This window comes from Spinacia oleracea, chromosome 5, assembly GCF_020520425.1.
Source record: "Spinacia oleracea cultivar Varoflay chromosome 5, BTI_SOV_V1, whole genome shotgun sequence".
NCBI lineage: Eukaryota > Viridiplantae > Streptophyta > Magnoliopsida > Caryophyllales > Amaranthaceae > Spinacia > Spinacia oleracea.
This window is the reverse complement of record NC_079491.1, coordinates 15573090-15593016: the sequence shown is the minus strand read 5'-3', so window position 1 is coordinate 15593016 and position 19927 is coordinate 15573090. Positions and strand designations below refer to the sequence as shown.

The following is a 19927-nucleotide window of genomic DNA, read 5'->3' as shown; positions in this document are numbered from 1 at the left end:
TTAAAATAATTAATATGAAAATGTGATCAAAGTTGATATTTGATTAATGTAAAAAAAATGTCAAATGTTGTCTTGTATAAAGGGACGGAATATAATAATTTCAATGATAATTAAATTAGTAAAAAAAAATTGAATAAAAAGTTAAATACATTGAGATCAAAACAACAGTAATTAAATAATTAAATTGATATATACTTTAAAATAATTAATATTAAGATGTGATCAAAGTTAATATTTGATTAATGTAAAAAAAAATGTCAAATGTTGTCTTGCGTATTAAAGGGAGGAAATATAATATTTTACGAGTACTTTGTACGTAGTATATATCATCAAATATTTAGAGCGATATTTAACAATGAAATCCGTGCTTATTTGTAAAACTAAAAGCACGTATGTCACAATCATATCTATAGTTTAATTTGTATTGCTATTGAATTCATTCGCAAAATACTTTAATCCTCTTTAGTATTCATGTAATTCAATACTAGTAGAATGATAAGATCATTCCCTAAAAATAAAAAAAAATAAAAAAAAGAAAAGAAGAAGAATGATCTTAATGATTAAATAGAACAGTCAATATATATGCACATTGCGTTAGGCAAAATTCTTATGTATCATGTATGTAATGAATACCTAGTCAAGTGGGCGAACAATTCTTACCTCTGCTTAGTTAGCATCTCTATTCTCTAATAGTATTGTTCTAACACGAAACCTACACCTATTACCTAGCTCTTTCGTTTCCTCTTTCTCTCCTACAACTCCGTACAACTATCCACAAGAATGAACTCCAAAAATGTCTATGATCAGGAGTTGTGGTCCCCGGTGACGGTGACGGTGACGGCGATGCCATTGTCAGGCTCAGGACATCGTCGTGGTAGCTCGGACTTTGCTATCTCCAGACGAACACGAAATGTGGTCGAAAAATCTGCTGCTCAAAGGCGTTTGGCTCAGGTTATTGCTAATAATCCAACTCCACTCGACGACGTTATTTTTGATGATGACGAATGGGACCTTGGATTGCAATTCGGTCCTCCTCCGTCTTTGGTATGTATACGCACTTCCTTAGCTACTTATCAATGAGGTTTTGACCTAATGGTTAAGATTAAAGGTATGTGTATAATATGTATATATACTTCCTTAGCTACTTTCTCGTTTGTAATTTATTATTGTCCTTATCAACATAAGTTGGTGGAGTTGGTGGGGAACTCACCTTGTGACTTGGATCGGAGGTCACAAGTTCGAGCCCCATCAACTGCGTAATGCTTGGGAGTGGCTCAAGCGATGACCTGCGGAGTTGGGCTGGTTAACCTGTGCTAGGTGTTGGTTCAGTTAGGGCCCCTTCTTCTTACCTATTTCCTCCATTCTTTTTTAAATGACACAATTGTACTTTTGGCACTATTCATATAATATACTTTGACCATCAATTGTGATTTATACTTAACAAAAAATATAGTTATGTGGGGTCTTGTTATAATCGTCTCATCCTATAGATTTATAATATCAAACTTTTATAATTTTTAACCATTGATAATAAAAGGTATTAATGGTTGAAATATTGCATTGGCAAACGTGACAAAAAAAATTGTGTCATTTAATAAAGAATGGAGGAAGTATTAAAAAAAAATTATTATTGTCCTTGTAAATAATTGTAACTTATTTACCCCAAAACTTCCTTAGCTATTTTCTTGAGGTGCCTCATTGATAACAAACAAAATGTTAGTGTAAAATGACGTCCTATATGAGAGGATGTAAAATTACGCTTGGTGTATATAATGGAAATTGTAAGCATCTACGGTAAGTTCTAAAACAAATGAGAAGTTTGACAAGGTCAACGATATGATTATTTGAATAATACCGATTGCAAAAGTTATGAAAAATAATGTTAAAAGAGTTAGATAGATTAATTGACCTGTTAGGTTGTTACCTTGACTCAAAGCAGTATCTTGGCTCATTATGAAACGTATGTGTAAATAAGGGATGTCACTGGGGCGGGTATCGCGGGAGAATCGCCCCGCATCCGTTCCAAGTAGGCAGGGATGGAGGTAGGTTTGGCGGGTGAAGGGGCGGGGATGGGTATACAAATCGTACTCGTCATGGGTGATGGGGCGGGTGTGGATTTTGTGTTGAATCCGCCCCATCCCCGCCCGCCCAGCCCCATCCCCATCCCCACTTGCCCCGCTTCATACCCACCATGGGTGATGGGGTGAGTTTGGATTTATTAGCATTTTTAGGTGATAATATAAATTTTGATGAGATTTTTATGTTTTTTGTTTGGATTTTTTTGTTATGACGAGTATTTTTTTCGATTATATAGGTTACTTTAGTCATAAGATATTTTTTTCTATAGTTAACTTTGATTACTCCGTATATATGGCAAATGTTTGCTAAATAAGAAAAATTAGGAGGGTATTAGCGCAGGTATGAAGCGGGGATAAGACGGGGATGGATACCCAGTTGGGTGGCGGGGCGGGGATGGATTTTAGCTTACACCCGTTGGGGCGGGGATGGGGATGAATTTTGTACCCGCCATGGGTAATGGGGCGGGGATGGGGATGAAAATTTTAGGTGGGGATGGGGATGGAGGGACCTACATCCGCATCCGCCCCGCCCCATTGACATCCCTAGTACTGTAATATATTTATGTTACTCGTTTTGTGTTTATTATTCGAAACCAATTTTAGATCACTTCTACTAATCTACGGGGTACTCAATATTCAGCGCGTCTCCTGTGAGACCAGTCACACTATCAACTTGATGGTGTGACGAGCGCGAAACCAATAGCGTACCTCTCCTAAAACTATAAAAAAAAAGTAACAGATCTAAACTATAGAAGTAATATACCTAAACTAAAAAAGCACCTCATCTAAAATTATATATATATATATATATATATATATATAAAGTAACATGTCTAAATTATAGAAGTAACATACCTAAACTAAAAATGTACCTCCCCTAAAACTATTCCGTATAAAAAAAAGTAACATGTCTAAACTATAGAAGTAACATACCTAAACTAAAAAAATTACCTCCTCTAAATTTTTTTTTTTTTTTAAAAAGTAACATATCTAAACTATAGAAGTAACATACCTAAACTAAGAAGGTATCTCCCCTAAAACTACTCCGTATAAAAAAAGTAACATGTGTAAGCTATAGAAGTAACATACCTAAACTAAAAAAAAATACTTTCTCTAAAATTATATATATAAAAAAAGTAACATGTCTAAACTATAGAAGCAACATACCTAAACTAAGAAGTTATCTCCCCTAAAACTACTCCGTATAAAAAAATAACATGTATAAACTATAGAAGTAACATACCTAAACTAAAAAAAGTACCTCATCTAAAATTATAAAAAAAAAAAGTAACATGTCTAAAGTAAGAGAAGTAACATACCTAAATTCGTAAGTGTGAACTGGTCTCACCATCAGTTGATGGTGAGGACAGTCTCATACGGAGTATAAGAATTTGGGCTCAATATTAATGGCCAAGTTATTAGTAACGTAGTACTTTATAGCATAAATGTTGAAGAAACGTTTCCCGTTAATATTTGTTTAGTTGGCATTTGCGGAGGGAAATGGAAGGGGAAGGGGATGGAATTGAAGACGAGGGAAAAGGAGGTGGGTGAGGGAAAAAATGATCTAGGTAATGAGTTATTATGTGTTTTTTTTTTGGTGCTATCATCCGATTTATCTTTAGGGTTAATCCGAATTTAGGGCGAGTTTTGGTGGATAGGTTACAGTCCCCTCCCAATTGTTGTTGCGGAGGATCGAAATTACGCGGTCTGCCCTACAAGTTCAGTCCCAATCACAATTGAACTAACAAACGATTAGTATTATGTTTGGTTTTTCGGCTGAAAGAAGCCACATTAGGGTATAGTCAATTAATTTATTATAATGATTCAAAATCAGCATTAATGATATTAAGATGGGTGATATCAACGTTAGCAATGATGTTTAACATTTTCACATTTTGAAATGACTAAATTAAACATTGATTCAAAATTCAAAGTAATATTTTATATGGCATATAAGATAATTGACTAGTAAACTGCGATGCATCAATCTAAAAGGTTTTAGTTATTTGGTTCACTTGTTTTTGACCGAAATTAACTTATTTGAACTAATTTATTTGAAGTTATTTGAATTTATTTTTGCTAAACTTATCTCAAAATATTTAAACTTATAGTACGAACTTATATGACCTTACTTTTCGAAACAAACAAACAATACAACTCGAACTTATTTTATGGAAATTTTATGGTATAATTTGATTAAATTTTCTTATCAAAATTTGACCCGAACATCAAATTGTGATGTGGTCTAATGTAGATTTATTTGATGGAAGGTTTTTCAATGGCTACAATAAAATGGTAGCCACCATAATTTTGTCAAATTTACACCCTTCAATTATAAAGGATAATCTTAGCCGTTGATAAGGTTGACCACAAGATGTTTACAAAATAAATAAAATCAATTAAAGCAATAAAGTAACCGTTTTAAGAAACAGTTTAATTTTCCATATTCATTCCTTGATTAAATTGTTCGAGTAAATGCATATTAATTATCATCAAATGTGACTATAATCTGCAAGTTTCCACATGCCATAGCCATCGGCATTGCTGCTAAAACTTCAAAAATTGCCTCTCATTATAGTTTTATTCCTTTAATTTTATTTTTGTTTCTATGCTTCGTGTAAATTATTAGTTCTAAATTGTTTGAAGGTTTCATCAGCATTAATGGCGATTGAGAGGAAGGGGAAAGAGGAAATACTCATTACTTAGTACTCCGTAGTATTTTTATAAATTAATCGTTATTTTCCATCTTTTATATCTAAAGTTATGAAAATTTGAATGAACGGTGTAGATTTAATTTAAAAAATGCACGGTCAAGATTGAAACATTATAGTGGCTACAAAATTGTTGTAGCCATTGTAAAACTGTCCTTATTTGATACTAGTATGAACATAATTCAAGTATAATAATAACCCGATTTAAAGTTTATGTGATTCGATAATGGGTGACCTAAACCTGGATAATACGATGAGAAAAGGATTTTTCATAAATAATAAAAAATGAAATGGTGACATGGTAATCAACAGAAATCCACGTCACGTCAAATCACAGCGCACACAAAGTTCGTTCTCGTATTCATCGGCCAAAATCTAAATTTCACCCAAATAATACACAATCTACTCCTCCTCCTACCGGAATTCTCTCCTTCCGGCAACTTTCTCTCCCCTCTCTCCTCCCGATTATCTCGGAATTCAAGAGATCTGCCACTCTTACCCAATCCTACAATCTAGCCCCAATTAAATAAAATATCAAACCGCCTCTATATCTTCGGAGTGAAGTTGAATTCACGCTGAATTTCAATTTCAATTTCAATTTCAACTTTTAATTAATCTTAGAGAGAGGAAGTAATGGATCGGAGAAGAGCGCTGAGTCCGGTGTACACACGGCAGTGGAGCAGCAACTCCACCAATTCAAGCAGCAACGACTCGGTGTCGCCGGCGATGTCCCCCGCTCACCCTAGCTCCCGCCTCGGCACCGGTTACTCTACTGTTAGAAAAACTCAGAACGTCGCCGCTAAAGCCGCCGCTCGCCGATTAGCGCAGGTTATGGCTACTCAAACTGCTACGGATGATGATGATGACGATAACGACGACGGCGGTGATGTTGATCTTGGGTTGCGGTTTGGTGCTCCGCCGTCTTTGGTTCCTCCGAATAAGAATTCTACTAATGGGTTCGCCCGCCCTACTAACCGCGCCCCTTCTCCTGCGGTAATCCCATCTCCTTTTGTTTTTGGTAAATTTTGTAGACGAGTTTGATCCAAGGTCTTGGGTATGTTAGCAGATGTGGATGGCTTGATTTCACTTTTGTTTGTCTACTGAGGAAATAGCTTTTTTGCTGATTTTTGGGGTCATTATGAGAATTCATTGATAGAATATGTCGTAGTTCTATACAATCTGTATCTTGACGACCTATATGCTAAACTAAAGAGGAGTGAGAAACTAGAAGTTGAAGTGTAATTGCATTCATGTAATTTGGAGTTGTTTACTTCATATTTGAATGTGAATGAGATGTAACAGATTTTTATGAAAAAATTACCCAGTGTGGTGAACTGAGCTAGCTGGTTGTAATGCATTTGTGATGTGATTTTGTCGAATAGTGGACTGATTAGATATTTTTCATCTTTGAATTAGTTAGGTAGGAACTATGTAGATCACAACACTCATTCTGTACGTTCGACATCAGCTGGACGGCCAATTCGACAACCTGCAGTTGTACAACCTTCTAAAGTGGGGATAAAAACACCTTCTGCGATACAGCCAGTAGAACTTCCCCTTCCCAAGGGAAGAGCAGACAAAAGGTAAAAGGCTCTTGTAATTGATGTTTTATAGTAATATCTCCTTTGTGTTAACATACAATACTAGCACAAGGGCAATGTGTATTCTATAATAAGTATAGTAAGTATAAGTATAAAAAGTGAAAAATTACAAAACATCGTGCTGAATATTTGACAATGAAAGTACTTTTGAAGCAAGGGGAAAATACAATGCCATCAAGCTACTTCCTGTGAAGCTCCCTATCGGAAGCTTTAAGCTGAAAGTTTTCTGTCATTTGTCTCATTCTGTTCTGGTGACAAGATTCTAATAACAGATCACTTCCAGAGGATTGTTCCTCACGTCATCTGTAGTCTATAGTTCTATACATCTAGTTTTCCATTGTTGAAGAAGGTTTTCTTAGGGCACTAAATGCTCTTTGATTGTTAATTGCTAGTGGAGCTGAATGAGTCAGTATTAACTGCATTTCTGTTTTTATTTATGGCAAATGAAATAACAAAGATTCGACGAACTTCTTGTTCTTTGTACTCTCTGTGAAGTTTCAGGCACTCTATGCATTTCAAATTAAGGGGTTAGGATGCAATTTCTTTCTGTTTGTAGGGCTGAGGCTATATACATTTGTCTCCCTACTCTACCTCAGAGGGAGTCTCGTTTGAAATAGTAGAGTAATGCTTATGATTATGTACCCGGTATGCTACTTAATATTAAAGAATTTATCCCACTTATAAATCTTGTTCGTAGTCAGATTACCTACCACACCCAGCCTCCTTTTTCTTGGGATAGAGGGATAGAGGGATAGAGATGGTTTGGGGGGTATTTTAACAGATAAGAGTTTTCGTTGTGAGTCGCCAACTTGCCATTTGATCATGAAGTTCAGAGCTGGTTTTAAATGTTGAATAGCTGTTGGAGGAAGAGCTTTTTGAAATCTGGTACATGCTCTGTGGGTGTTTATGTCTGTTTGGTTTAGTATCAGTAAAGGAAGGGAAGGGAAGGGAAGGGAAGGGAAGGGAAGAGAAGAGAAGGGTAGACAAGGGAAAAGAAAGGAAGAGAAGGGAAAGGAATAAAGGTTTGATTTCCGATGTTTGGTAATCTAGTTCATTGGAAGGAAGTGAATGGAAAAGAAAGGAAAGTAGTTGACAGTTCAATCATTCGACACAACATATTAAAAACCCACTTTTCTATCCTTAGTCCCAGATTTACCGCCGAAAGTAAAAGACTCGTCCATTGCATCTCTGAGGATCATCAAGAAAACGTTTGTGTGTGTGATAACTAGGAAAAGGGAAGCATCAACCGTCATTGCAGAAATTAAAATCTTGTTGTTTCCGGAGGTTAATGTCTAAGCACCATGTTATGACTGATCGGCTTCCAAATGTCTTCTACCTATGTCTAGTCAACCGCCATAACCAGCATTTAATCAATCTCTCAAAATATGTTCGATTTATTAGTAATGTTCATATAATATTGCTTACTGATACCCCAAAAGAAGCTAATTACTTTCTCTAAGAACCTCTGACAAATCAAACAGATAGCTGTTATGACTTATGACATCTGATGTGTCTAAAAATAGACTCTCTCTCTTTTCTCTCTTTTTCTTCTAATTTCCCTCTGCTGTGTATAAGAGGTACGTGAGAGGTTTTCCTTGTCTGTCTCTGTCCTTTAGTGCTCCATCCTACAGTAATTATTAAGTCTGCATTGTTTAAAAGTAATAAACATAACCAAAGTCCCTCAATCTTATACACGTTGTATCAAGGAAGACAAGTATTCCGTCTTTGCTCCCCCATTGGCTCACAAAAACAAGAATATAGCATTGCGCCCCTCGCTATCATCAAAGAGACATTATCAGCTGGTAAGCACTAAGCAGATAAGAGATCATTGTCTCAGAATTATATTTTTAATTTCATTAATATTCCTTTTACTACTCCCTCGTTACTTATATTTTCTTTAAGAAACAAACCGCTATTTTCGAATTAGAGGGATAAGGCAACATACATCTGGACTCCTGCACACTTTCAAGTTTCAACAGTGGGAGTCCATGTTGGACGACTGGTATTTTTTTCTAAAGACTGCAAGACCCTTTTTGGTGAAGGAAATTGTAGCAGGAAAGGAAATGATTTTTATTAGGTTCTCTTGTTTGGTTGTGATTTGATGGGAATGGAAGGGAAAGCCCCTTAATAAAAATATAACTTCTTTTTTTCCTCCAAAAAATAGGATAATTTGGAGGAAAGAGAAAATTAGAAGACGTTAAGATTCACTACAATGTGCGCTACAGAATGTTGCTTAATTTGGTGTTTCAGAATTGCTGAATGGCATTTCAAATTTCAATGCGTATGTTACCAGACAGCTTTTGGCAAGGGATCAATGGTTAATAGTTTAGGTGCTGATGGTGTTAAGTGGTGATGATGGATGTCAACGCAGGGGGTTATTAATTGGTGCGTAGGAAGTTTGTTACTCTCAGTTCCACTTTTTCGATCTTGCACCCCTTAAATCAGAATTAAAATATCGGAATTGTAGGCATGGCCCTTGGCATTCCAACTCCCGCTTTTCATGATCTCTGATTCCCTACTTCCATTCATGAAGGCAAGTACGATTTGTATTCCACCTGATACTTTCGAAACAGACTATTGATGCCTAAAGGATAAGTTCAACTAGACAACTTTCGAATAATAAAAAAGGAAACAGTCTAAATTACGAATGAGCAATTGTCAATGCCTTTTTTATATTCTTAAAAGTTAAAACCTAAAATATACTTCGCATTACTTTAGGGTTTTGGAACCCGGTAGAGACTGCTAATATTGTTGACATCCTTGTATTAGTTTTAAAATTTAACCTGGTATTTTCATTATCTTTAGGATGTCTGTAGTTTCTGTACATGGGTAGAAAAAATTGGCAGTCATCCAACAGCATTTCCCAATCTTCTTGAATTCAGTCCAGGATAGTAACTTATTGGTATTAATAAACATGTTGTTTTCCACTCTATCATCCTCTCTCTGTAATCTGTATATTTTTTCAGTTCTTTAACCCTTTTCGTAACCATTTTGGGTAACTGTCACAACTGTGCATATTTATACCTCATAGAGACATAGACCCTAGGAAAAGTGCATATAGTATTGCATAATGGTGGTTGTTCCTTATCTTGATTGTGGAAGATAAGTTAAGTTTTTTATATTTTTGCTAAAAGATTGCTCAAGAATTTGGTTTTGAAATAACCAGGTTTGCAGATTTAGGCCATCTCAACTTGAGAGATCCAGTAAGTGGCTCAGAGGATGCTTCCCTTCTCGACGAAGTATGTGACACTCGCAATGATTTTCATTTTTCAGTTTCTTGATATGTGCAGCTTCAGTAACTGTTATGAAGTGTGATAGTGTAAACATGCTGTCTAAGATAATATTTCTTCTTACTGCAGATGGATATGCTACAACAAGAGAATGAAAATGTTCTTGACCAGGTATATTCTCTGCCCTTAGAAGGGGAAAATTTATTTAAGTGCGTTATTGTTGTCGGCTCAAAATGTAAGAATCCATATACCCATAACAGCTTCGAGAAGCCGAGAGAAAACGTGAAGAAGCAGAGGCCAGAGCAAGAGAACTTGAAAGACAGGTCCGTTTCCTTGGCTAGGTACAATTCTTCCGTTTGCAGTTGGAGTCTAATAATGAAATTTGATCTTGATTTCTGCAGTCTATGAGTTGTTTTTTAGTAGTATTTACATCCAATCTGTGCGGATTCTTTTTTAACATCTTCGGTATTATTCGGGCAATATTGTCATAGATAACCAATATTGTTCAATAGCATGACTGGATCATGGTTTAATTTCATATAGGGAATTTCCCATCACGGTATTTTGTCAATCTATATGGTTGCTGTTATCTTTATATATGTAGACTTGTGTGATTTAAATTATAGCTGGATCATGGAGTATTTCTTAACTATGTTTGAGTGCGATTATATTTTGAATATGAATATTTTGTACTGACTACTAACTACTGATAGGTTGCATCTATGGGGGAAGGTTTATCTCTGGAAGCTAAATTGCTAAGCAGGTAACGTCATCACTAATTTTGCGCTCTCAGTCTCAGTGATCCTGTTGCATAACCTCATTATGGTTCTTTGCAGGAAGGAAGCAGCATTACGTCAAAGAGAGGTGTGTGTAGGCTCTCCTATCGTATTGATATTCTTACTTTCTAACTTACCAAATTCTTCCATTGGTGTGGGGCTGGAAAATTCTTGTATTATTTTAAACCAATCTTATTAATTAAGAAAAATAGAGGATGGATCATAAGTCTTGATAAGAACTGGGAAGATTTTACAGAAAAGAATTCCAAGTTCTGAGTCCTGTGTACTTCTAATAAGTAATAAAGACATTCTGTGAATATCCCTGTAGTCGTGTGATAAAATACAGCAAAATAGCCACCGTAGCTCAATTTAAGAGGATTTTCCTCTTTCTATTTCTCCCAAACTCACATAAGGTTGCATAAGCTCCAATGAATTTGGTCAGAAAGGCACTCTCTTTCATTTCTAATTTGGAAAGTCTTATAAGGCTATATCACTATGCATGAGTTCCTTGTCACATGTTCTACTAGTCTAAAAGTTCATTTTTGTTAAAGTTTCTTATATGAGGGTCTTCAATCTGTTTGGTAGGCTGCCCTCGTGGCTGCAAAACAACGTAGGGAAGGCAAAGAGGAAATGGAGACCCTACATTCTGAAATCGAGGTTAAATCTACTTAGCAATAGCTGCATTGGACTTCATATAGTATATTTCTTTAGACCTTTACTTACATTATGATAAATCAAAATATTCATGCTTGATGTTATTAGAATCTAAGGATGGAGGCTGCAACCACTATGGAGAAGCTCGAAGAAGCTGAGTCTGAGGCAAAAGCAATGCGCACTATGACTAAGAGAATGGTTTTGACCCAGGAAGAGATGGTTTGTAATATTCAATTTTGATTTATGGTCAGTACATGTTTACAAGATGATGACCAAAAACCGACATGATTTTTCTGACATGTAGGAGGAAGTTGTTCTTAAGAGGTGCTGGCTTGCCCGTTATTGGGGCTTGGCTGTGCAGTATGGTATGACCCCTCTTGTGTCCTCTATACAAGGAGAAAATGTCTTAGTATTGTTGGATGATATGGGGGCATTCAAGCTTACAATTTAATCTTGCGCCTGCTTTTGTTTTCGTATTTTTGGGTTTCTTTCAAATGTTTGTGTACTGCTGGGTACAATATTGCGTGCCAGCAATTGCTTGTCTGCTGATTTTTTTTTTGTGTTCTCATGTTTTGTTTTTTCTGTTGGGAAAGGGGAGGTGTGGTGGTTGCTGAATAATAAGAAAGTCTAATGTAATCAGTGTTGACAAATGATTTGTTGCTACACACAGTTATTTGTGCTGATATAGCTGGATCCAAGTATGAACATTGGTCTAGATTTGCTCCTCTTCCATTTGAAGTTGTCATATCTGCAGGACAGAAGGCTAAGGAGGATTTCTTGAACAAAGGCTAGTTGTTAGTCCTCATTTCTGTTAAATTTGTTTGCAATTTCTTCATGATCAGCAGACAAATGGTATATGTCAATCATCTTTTGCAGATGAGAGTAATTCAAGTAGATGGAACAAGTCTGGCCGTGATCCCAGTGATCTTACTGGGGAGGGAAACATTGAAACTATGCTTTCAGTAGAAATGGGTTTAAGGGAAATGGCTTCCTTAAAGGTTTGTCTTTGATGTCAATTTTCTTTGTGCTCTTATGATTTTGTAATTCTCTTAATTAGATCATTGTTGTGGTTGATGTGCGAAACAAAAACTGTATTTCACTTCAGATAGAGGATGCAGTTGCACTGTCAATGGCACAAAAAAGACGCCCAAATTTAGTTCGAGGTTTGCTCAATACCTTTCTGTTTATTGAGTGTATGGCTTATTGCTCCACATGCTTTTCCGTGTGGACTTGTAGGTTGTTAGTATTTTTATTTTGGCTTTCTGTAAGAACATAAAGTTCCTACTCAAAGTGTTCCTCTCTTTCTTATTTGCTTAATTTTTGGTTGGTATCTCTATTTGCTATAAGCTTCTCTATCTTGTGTCTGTTTCTCTTTTTCCTTATTTTATCAATATGATTTATGTTTTAGAGCCGAACATTTATATTTTGGTTTCATTGAATGTTTATTTTCCAGATTTCAAGGTGGCTGGTGATCCCAAGTTTATGGAGTCATTCGGTAATGGAATATTTCATTGATTGCTTATTGTGCTTTAACATCTGTAGTATTTTAGACAGTATGGGAATAATTGTTAATTGAATTAACTTATCTACTACGCATAATATTTGGTCAGTTCAAAGTTCTAACTTCTAACATCTGTTTCATAGCTTCTATGGTTCGCAGTTAATATTAGGTTACTTAGGTAACTAAGAATTGGCAAGAAAATTCCCTTAAAAAAGAGACTTCAGGAAACATTCCTTATATTTTACAACCCTTCCTATGCTTTGGGAAAGTGATGCGCTGAGCCATAGTATTTCTGGTTTATGCATGGTTAAACCAACTTCATAATGTATTCATATTTCTAATATCTTGGTGTTTAACTTTTATGTGCTTTGCCAAATTTGTTTTTACTGCAGAATTGAGTCAAGAGGAATCAGATGATGTTCTTTTCAAGGAGGTATGTTTTCATAGAAAACTAAATGGTGTCACCTTTGAAAGGAAATAGAATATTGAGTAATGCCATCTCAATATGATTTACTTAAGGAGCTATCATACATCTTTTTAAATCTTGAGATAATTCCCGAATGTTTATGTGAACCTAAAATTGTATTTCCTTTTTTTTTTAACTGGACTCATTGGAAATAGCCAAATAGGCACACATATTGAAGATGAATTTAGAAAGCAAAAGACCAAAAACTCCTACCCATCTCCTTCCCCAAACTGACAAACCCTAAGCTTCCTCTCTCTTTCTTCCTCGCCATAGCAACAACGATGCCTTCTCCACTGCGCGTCTGCGCCTACCTACGCCTGAGCACCGCCGTGCTGGCTTCCGGTGAAGCACATGCTTCCTTCTCCTCTCCCTTCTTCCCCTGCTTTCTTCGATTTCCTGCTTTGTTCCTTCTCCCCTCCCTCTTTCTCGCATCCCCTCCCTCTTTCCTCCCCGCGTTCTGGCAACAACATCCATTTGAAATGTAGTTCGTTCTCGCTTGTCCACTCTTTCATGAAGCACAACAATCACGACAGCAATGATTCAAAATAGATAGAAGAGAGGGCATTATTTTTTCACAAATCAAGGCCATGGTGGTTTTGGATCTGTAACCTCCGGCAAAATTCAACCACCATGGCCTCGATTTTGGTAAATCTCGTGAGCAGGGCGGTGGCAGTGGCAGTAAGGTGATGGTGACGGTGAAGAAGTTGGAGTGAGGGGGATAGGGGAGAGAGGATAGAGAAAGGGAAGATGTTAGGGTTGGTTGAGGTACGGTGGCTGCCATGAAAAAGGAAGGGAAGGCAGGTGGCTCCATGAAGAAGAAGAAAAAGCAAAGTAAATGAGGGGCAAGGTGGGTGAATGAGTGAATGTATAAGAAGTAATGTTGTTTAAGTAAGGGTGAAAATGCATTTTGCATTACAAAATTTGCCATAACAGGAAATGGATCAAGTAAAAATGAACTTCCTAAAAGGAATACAGGTCAAGTAAGAAAGAACGGAGGTAGTATTCAATTGCTAATGACCCGATGTCCTTCAATTGCATCCTTATTTTGTAACACCCCAGCAGGCAAACACATATTGCAACACAATGGATAGATATTTTTTTGTTGAAACTTTGTCCTTCTATATCTTTCCCGTATTAAATGGAACTTTAATCAACTTGAGCCACTTTATTAGATGTTCCTGGGCAGGTAAAAAGTAAGAGGATTTAGGTTGAGTTATCAGGACAAATTAAGGTCTACTTCACTTGATAACAATGGACCAGGTTTCTCAGCTTGACTACTGAGATTTTTATAGTGCCTCCTAGATAAGAGATGGTTGATTCGAGAGTAAAGATAATGTGAATATGAATACCTTTTCATGAGTTCTTTGGTTCAAGATGGGGTAAGAGAAAGAGAGAGAATAAGTAGCAAGAAAAGGAAAGAAATTGATATTTTCTCCCCTTATGTTCGGTTACTCCCATTACACTTGGTTCTTGTAGGCGGGGTAGATTATTTGCTAATACTCACATCTGCCCTCCTCCTAGAATCTTGAAAATGATTCCTCCTACAGCCCAATTGACCTTTCATAGTCTTAATACTGTGGTTCAGTGTAATTTGGGTGCCTTGAAATTGAGTGTACTGGTGGTGGGAAGTGGTTGCCAAGCATGTCAGTGTCACAGGAGGACAGAGAATAGAGGGAGGGAGGAAAGTGATATGGTGTCAGTGGTCGGTCAGTGGTGGTTTGGAACAAGGATTGGTAGGTTAAGGTTGTTTTGATAAGGCATAGGAAAGTTTGGCAGGGATATAAACGCTAATGTGGTCCTGAGATAAGTGTGGAATAGCTTGGAATTTGTGTTTCAAAGTAGGTGTAGCCGTGTAGGGGAAGTGGAGGATGCAGTTGGTTTATGGAGAGTGACAGGGTGGCGGAGGAGGGAGGCTGGAAATGAAGAATCACAGCCTGGAGAATGGAATCATAAAGTTTATTGCTGCAAGATTTATCCATTAAAACGTAATGCAGGGAAGCAAAAGATATGAACCAATCTCATATGCAAGGAATAAGCTAGAACATCAATCATAAATGATCCAGTTTAATGCCCACAGTTTTACCTTCCTGGCTACTGCACCCAGAATGTCTTCAAGCTGAGTAGCTGACCTGATATGGCCATGTGGATTGCACATAGACCCAAGTTGTGGTGGTCTCAAAGTGGACCTGTTGCCTGCTTTTGAAGCTTCCTTGACATGCTAAACCAACCAATCAATTGACATGGGCTAATTTAGATATTCCCAGCCAGAAATACCTGTAGCTCCCTCTAGTTGATTAATATTATTGAGAATGAATTGGGAACTGAACTGATTTTGGCGTGTGACTGCCTAACATTGTTGTTAGAAGTGCAGTGTTACTAGTCATAGTATGTGCGAGGCAGGAACGTTTGCGGTTGGCTATTTATTACACTGGATGTGCTAGATGGTTGAAAACTTGAAACGATACTGCAGGAGGACTGTGCTGATTTACGGTATTTTAGGTTCCTTCCCGCTGGTGTTGATGGCAGGCCTTCATTGGAGGATCTTCATGGACTAGAATGCTTTTAATATTGTGGAACTGGGATTCGCAAAATGATGCCAAGATATGATTGCTGCTCGGTTTACTGTACGGTGACAGTTCCCACTGAGCATGCTGCAGGTGTGATGGTAGTTTCTGTTCCTGAGTGGCAGGGGTGGGGTAAATTAACCAAGAAACAGTTGTTGCATCACAAAGAACTAGGTATAATGGCTTTGATAAAAGGGTAACTATAGGCAAGAGGATTACCATGGCTGAAATTTTATAAATGGGAGGTAGTCTTAATTTGTGAATTCATTTGGCATCTTTAGCTATGGATCTCTAGGACACGGTAGGCTATAGGATGACAGGAAAACTAAACCAGCTGACGCTGACTGGTAGTGAAAGTCAGATGTGTGATTCACTTGGGGCCTGTTTAGCTATGGATCTCTAAGACAAGGTAGGCTATAGGATGACAGGAAAACTAAATCAGCTGACACTGACTTGTAATTGAAAGTCAGATTTTGTTTGCTTGTCCTAGAATAGTTACTTTAATCAAAGCACACACATCCACATAGGCAATTTATTTAGTACGTATGCTGATGATAGGATAGGAAAAACAGGGAGGTAATCAATCCCCCGTCCTCTCTACTGCCCCACTTCTATGTACATGTTCAAGATTTCATTTTCAACTTGCAATTGGATATTGATTTGACACTCAGAAGAGTTTACATTTTTGTTGTTTTTTCTAGGCCTGGATGACGTATTTCTGGAAAAGAGCCAGAGATCACCAGGTTGAGGAGGACATTGCTGAAGAGCGACTTCAATTATGGACCAGCCGAAGTGGTCAGTCTCCAGCATTGCAGGATGCAGTTGATGGTATTTGTTCTTATACCAATCTTCTAAATTTATTAACTGTGGTCAAATTGTCTTGAATATCAAATGATCCAGATTTATAGTGAATTTTACTTTTGATTTTTCCTCCATTTTTTTATTTATCGTTGCAACATGTAGGGGTTGCATGCTCTTTTAGGAGTCAATGTGATGAGGGCAAAGATAGAGATAAATAAATAGAGGTACCCAAGTGATGAGGGGTTGATAGAGAAACCATGTGCAAATAAGGAAACATTGCAATAAATTAGAAACTTCCATAGAAGGGAAACGTTGAACAAGGTAAATTAGGGTTGCATGCTCTTTTAGGAGTCCATGTGATGAGGAGAAAGATAGAGAGAAATAAATAGAGGTACCCAAGTGATGAGGGGTTGATAGAGAAACCATGCGCAAATAAGGAAACATTGCAACTTCCATAAAAGGGAAACGTTGAACAAGGTAAATTAGGGGTTGCATGCTCTTTTAGGAGTCCATGTGATGAGGAGAAAGATAGAGAGAAATAAATAGAGGTACCCAAGTGATGAGGGGTTGATAGAGAAACCATGTGCAAATAAGGAAACATTGCAATAAAGTAGAAACTTCCATAAAAGGGAAACGTTGAACAAGGTAGTTGAGAAAAAAAAAAATCTATTGAAGGGAAAGTTCTAGTCACAGTTTTCTATAAGCTGGTTCCAAGACTTTTTAGATGGTGTGTAACCACGTCTACCAACCACACCCCAAATGGCGGATCCATTATTTAAGCTTGGTAGGACATCCTTTAATACACTATTAGTTCGTAATTTGTCCCATATATATTTATTAAAAAATGAGTGTACCATCAAAATTGTTCACTTTTTCGTTTTTGCAGCACAAATATATTTTCAAAGCTACAATTTTGATTTGAAAAAATTTACAATAATACTGCGAACTATTAGTGGTCTTCTCAAAATAATCCGAACTTGAATATTGTTTATTCAGAATAATCCCAACTATTACCCTACCCTTCCCAAAATAATCCCTCCTTACCTTGACCTTTTGAACAGGTAACTTTATTATAAAAAAACAATTAATTTTTTGTTTAAGGCTCCATTCTTCTCTTGCTATCTTCGCGCTTAATTAGCACTAAAGTGACATTATCTAATATTTGGCACGCTATTCATTACAAATGTTTTTTCTCAAACTGTCTTTTTATTTATTTTAATTTGGGAATGGTGTGTCACATGACACTCGATGCCCAAGCATGGCTCCGCAACTGATCACTGCTACCTGATGTTGATGTACTTCTCATTAGCTTTAAGTTAACACTCTGAACTTTTTGAGTATTAGTATGACCGTCCTCATCTACACGTTGTTAGTGCAAAAGTGGGCTCCCAAGTCAGTTGTCAAGCCATTTTAACCGTGTCAGCTGTCAAAGTAGTCATGCCTTCCCCAAACAGAGGCATAACTCTAGAAACTTGATCCATTTGATAGTTGAATTAATTGGTATTATTGGTAACTAAATTTATATCAGCTTAAAGTTGTTTCCTTACCTGTCCCGTTGGGGATTTGGGATCAGTGCTCCATGAGAACAACTGCGGATTGTGTAAAGCAAACCCTATAAATTTGCAATATTACTTGTAAAAGAAGTTATTGTAAAGGTTGTTTGATGATGATGTGAAGGTGCTTGAGATACTTTCCGAGTTGGACATCATTGTATATAATTGTTGTTTTGGAGCACCTCATCAGATAAATTTGTACGTCTAAATTTACTTATAATTAGCTTGTTTGCGCTCTTCAATAACTTGAGTGGTCAATTGATGTGGGCTATTTAGATTGGATATATTTTAACAATTATTTAAACAGAGTGTTTCAAATCTTTTGTTGTTTTGGAATCTATCTTTTTCTTCCAAAATATTTGATAAACTGTCTTGACGGGAACACTTATCTTTCAGTTGAACGTGGTTTGGTTGAGTTACGGAAACTTGGATTAGAACAGCAACTATGGGAAACATCACGCAAAGAGATCGAACATAATTCCCCTTCAGTGGAAGCTGCCAATTACAAACATGATGCTGAATCAGAGAATTCTACATGACGGACTTTCACCAACTATACTGCATGGTAAAGAATTAAATGTTCACCCTTTCTCATGGATAGTTTAAGTGTATGCACTGGCATTTTTGTTCAGTTCACAGTGTTTTTATACCATCGAGAATGAAATGTAGAGGTTGGTTTCATTGTGTATGTGGTGAGTCTCTTGATATCGATGAACAAGAAATCAAGAATCCTTGTAAAGTTGGTGTGTAATTAAGTTGCTTGTATAAAACCTGGCAAAGTGCAGTAATTTTTGAAATTAATAGAATTTGTAGTTAGATTTTCTCTTTGGATTATTGAGTATTGGTTCAACACGATTAACTAATTGAGGATGTTATGGTAATATTACTTCTTTTTGAATATAGGAACATATACATATCTATGAGAGTAATTAGGAATTATTATCTAAGAGTATGTAACACACCTTGCTCATATATTTTTGTTAAGCTGTGATGTTTGTGCCCTTGCCTTGACTTGCTGTACTTGGTTGTATAAATACTTTTGCCATATCAAATAATTTCTAGTTTTCTATGTAAAAGTTCACTGTAAAATGGGAAAATGGGATGATAAAGACTTGCATGTCTTTTGACTATTAAAAACTTTGCGTGGAATGACCAGAGTGAAGCATTTTGTTTCTGCAACTGGTTCAGATTGAAGAAAAACTTAGGTGATACGGTTTATTTACGGTGTGTTTGGAGGAATGCCGTTTATTGCAAAGTCCTTATACACTGCCTAAGGAGAAAAGAAGCTTCACCAGTAGAAATTTCTGGAATAACTAATGATATAACCTACTTAGGACAGAAATTTAATTTCTGTAAAATTATGTATGCAAATAGACAAGCCACCTTGGATGCCCATAAACTTGCAATATCAGCAAGGATTAATGGTTTCCAAGTTGGGCCGTAGGTATTTCTTGTTTTGTGATTGATGGGAAAGTGGACCTCTTCCTCCTCCTTCCTTTTCCTTTTCTACCCTTTATTCAAACAAGAGAGCTTTAAGTCCTTTAACTAAAGATGACACTAGGTTGGCTCGACCAGAGACACGACACAGAAAAAGTACGGCATAACATGAGCATGATGTGTTGGCCGTGTAATTGGGCTTGGGCTACATTTTTGGAGATATCGCTATAAGGTGGCAACGTCACGACATGACCCGTCACGACATAGCACGTAAATTGAGTAAAATTGAGCTTATACTCGACCCGATACCAGGCGTGTGGGCTTGGGTCGTGCTTGAGTCTTTTTGGAAATTTCGGCAAACCTGGTCCGACAAGAAAAAAGTGGGTCGGGCATGCTCAAGCGTATGGTTTGTGGGCTTGACACGAAAACACGACATGACTCACTGCCTCTTTACCTTTAACCCTTTCCTTTCTCTTCTCTTCATTTCCTTGTATATAAACAAACAAAAAAAAAAAACAAGGTAACAGTAATAATTTAGGAAACCCTGCGCATGAG

The 19927-nt window shown here is 36.8% G+C and overlaps 1 protein-coding gene across 2 annotated transcripts; it reads left to right on the top strand.

The window, feature by feature from the left end:
• The first annotated feature begins 661 nt into the window (after nucleotides 1-661).
• On the top strand, nucleotides 662-18769 carry LOC110784629 (coiled-coil domain-containing protein SCD2). Of its 2 annotated transcripts, none has more exons than XM_021989084.2 (17): nucleotides 662-1044; nucleotides 6206-6372; nucleotides 9557-9629; nucleotides 9750-9791; nucleotides 9881-9943; nucleotides 10334-10383; nucleotides 10457-10484; nucleotides 10982-11053; nucleotides 11159-11269; nucleotides 11355-11415; nucleotides 11721-11837; nucleotides 11927-12048; nucleotides 12156-12213; nucleotides 12504-12545; nucleotides 12944-12984; nucleotides 16283-16409; nucleotides 18332-18769. In XM_021989084.2, exons 1-17 carry the CDS (start codon nucleotides 781-783, stop codon nucleotides 18472-18474), a joined length of 1581 nt encoding a protein of 526 aa, XP_021844776.1. In that variant the 5' UTR covers nucleotides 662-780; the 3' UTR covers nucleotides 18475-18769. The 2 variants fall into 2 exon arrangements, with proteins under 2 accessions (XP_021844776.1, XP_021844775.1); XM_021989083.2 differs by lacking the exon at nucleotides 662-1044 and adding an exon at nucleotides 4739-5782.
• The last annotated feature ends 1158 nt before the right edge of the window (nucleotides 18770-19927 follow it).

What these genes read in the sequence shown, in the direction of transcription:
- LOC110784629 (XM_021989083.2), top strand. Translation starts at nt 5,423, where the DNA reads ATGGATCGGAGAAGAGCGCTGAGTCCGGTGTACACACGGCAGTGGAGC. An exon ending in CAAGAGAACTTGAAAGACAG is followed by an intron (nt 9,944 to 10,333) that starts GTCCGTTTCCTT and finishes AACTACTGATAG; the next exon opens with GTTGCATCTATGGGGGAAGG. An exon ending in GGGCTTGGCTGTGCAGTATG is followed by an intron (nt 11,416 to 11,720) that starts GTATGACCCCTC and finishes TGCTACACACAG; the next exon opens with TTATTTGTGCTGATATAGCT.